This window comes from Perkinsus marinus (genome assembly GCF_000006405.1).
Source record: "Perkinsus marinus ATCC 50983 genomic scaffold scf_1104296938764, whole genome shotgun sequence".
In the NCBI taxonomy this organism is placed as follows: domain Eukaryota; phylum Perkinsozoa; order Perkinsida; family Perkinsidae; genus Perkinsus; species Perkinsus marinus.
In genome coordinates this window covers 23,117-24,613 of record NW_003213327.1, presented here as the reverse complement: position 1 = coordinate 24,613, position 1,497 = coordinate 23,117, and the positions used below count along the sequence as shown (strand labels likewise).

Below are 1,497 nucleotides of genomic sequence, written 5' to 3'. Positions count from 1 at the left end.
CCTCAGTCCCAACACTCCCCCCTTTAGACCCACCTCGCAGCTGTACTACGGCCCCGAGCCACGGACGCCAGCACCCCTAGATGGGCCACAGCCAGGGAGTCCTCAACAGCTCCCACTGCTGCCGAGCTCCCCTCGCCCTGTTGGTGGCTAGAGGCATAAGAAAAGGAGGACGAGGAGGAGCTGGACGGAGACTCGCCCGAAGGGGCAGACCCATCACCACTGGACCGTCTTCTATACAGTCGAATGAAGCGTGAGTAGTGGTGGTGGATGTACCTGCCGAAGTATAGGAAGTGAAAGGACTATGCCTCGCGATAGAGTATTTAAAACAGCAGGGGAAGGGGAGGGGGATGCCCACGAAATCTGAGTATGTAACCCCAGTCTGCTTCCTACCACCCAACGTGAGGGTCCAAGAGGAAGCCATTGAGGTCCGCTGGTATCGAGAAGAGGGCGGCCTCGGCTTCTGCCAGCCTTAGCTCTAGCAGCACCTCCACGGCCGAGCCCTCCAGCTGACATGAGGAGCTACGGGAGACCAGGAACCTGAGACCACCACTAGGATGACCAACCTCTCCCTAGAGAGGCCCACCTAGGGATGATGCCGGTCCCATGGGCGAAGAGGGAGGCAGCCCAGGACCCCATGACCACTGGGGCAACATGCTCGGTGATGGCTACCCAAGCTGAGGACAGACGCCCAGCCATTGGTACGTACCTGATGGGCAGGCCCTGGTGATACTGACGCGGGGATGCCTTACACCGTCGCTGGTGGGGTATCCTGGGTAGCCGACCCTAGGGCCCTCCGGATGATGTTGAGTAGTGCCGAGACGACCTTTAGCAGCCTCAGCCGGTCCAGGGCTAGCCTCCTGTCCTCTATCTCCGGATGGACCCACATACCGGAATCCTCCACAGTCTCGGGGAAGAAGGCAGCCGCTATGACCGGGGTCAGGAGGGCATAGAAGGGAGTGGCCGACTCTGTCGGGGTAGTCCCAGTGACCGGCTGGGAAGCAACGACTGGGAGGTCTGAGGACAGGCTCATGGACCTGGCAAGACCAGTGGACATCAGACCCACCCAGTAGGGTCGTTAGGATGCCCTCAGCCATGATAGCATCATCAGAGCACTCTAGTAGGGCAGAGGCGATCCACGATAGGGCTATTACAAGCCGCCTCCAGCGGTAGAGGTCGGCAGGGCGAGGGGTCCTCATCGACTGCATAGGGCTCAGGCTGTCCATCGACCCCGCCCGTACTGAAGGGGCGGTCCAGAGAGGCGCGGCATTTGAAGTTCCTCCTACGCTCCGCCACTGCTTGGACCTCATTCTGCCTCCTCACCTCAACGTGGAAGGCCTTGAGGAGCTCCTTGACCTCTACCTAAGGAAGGGATGGTCCATTGCGAAGAGCCACCTCTATCGGCCTGACCAGTGTAGGCAGGACAGCTGCCAGGGCCTGGGCGGCACATACACCAGGGAACACAGCTCTTCGGACGTACTCACCTACCACTAGAGATGG

General features: G+C 60.4%; 1 protein-coding gene across 1 annotated transcript in view; it reads right to left on the bottom strand.

Annotated features, from left to right (window-relative positions):
* The window catches only part of Pmar_PMAR021173 (hypothetical protein), a gene marked incomplete at both ends in the record, with an annotated part of 5,666 nt that overhangs the window by 2,521 nt on the left and 1,648 nt on the right, over positions 1–1,497 (bottom strand). Inside the window, 6 exons of the mRNA XM_002782579.1 lie at positions 34–147; positions 391–537; positions 584–706; positions 750–1,014; positions 1,064–1,237; positions 1,284–1,359. Of these exons, the coding sequence (XP_002782625.1) occupies positions 34–147; positions 391–537; positions 584–706; positions 750–1,014; positions 1,064–1,237; positions 1,284–1,359 (899 nt within the window). The remainder of the gene's footprint in view (positions 1–33; positions 148–390; positions 538–583; positions 707–749; positions 1,015–1,063; positions 1,238–1,283; positions 1,360–1,497) is intronic.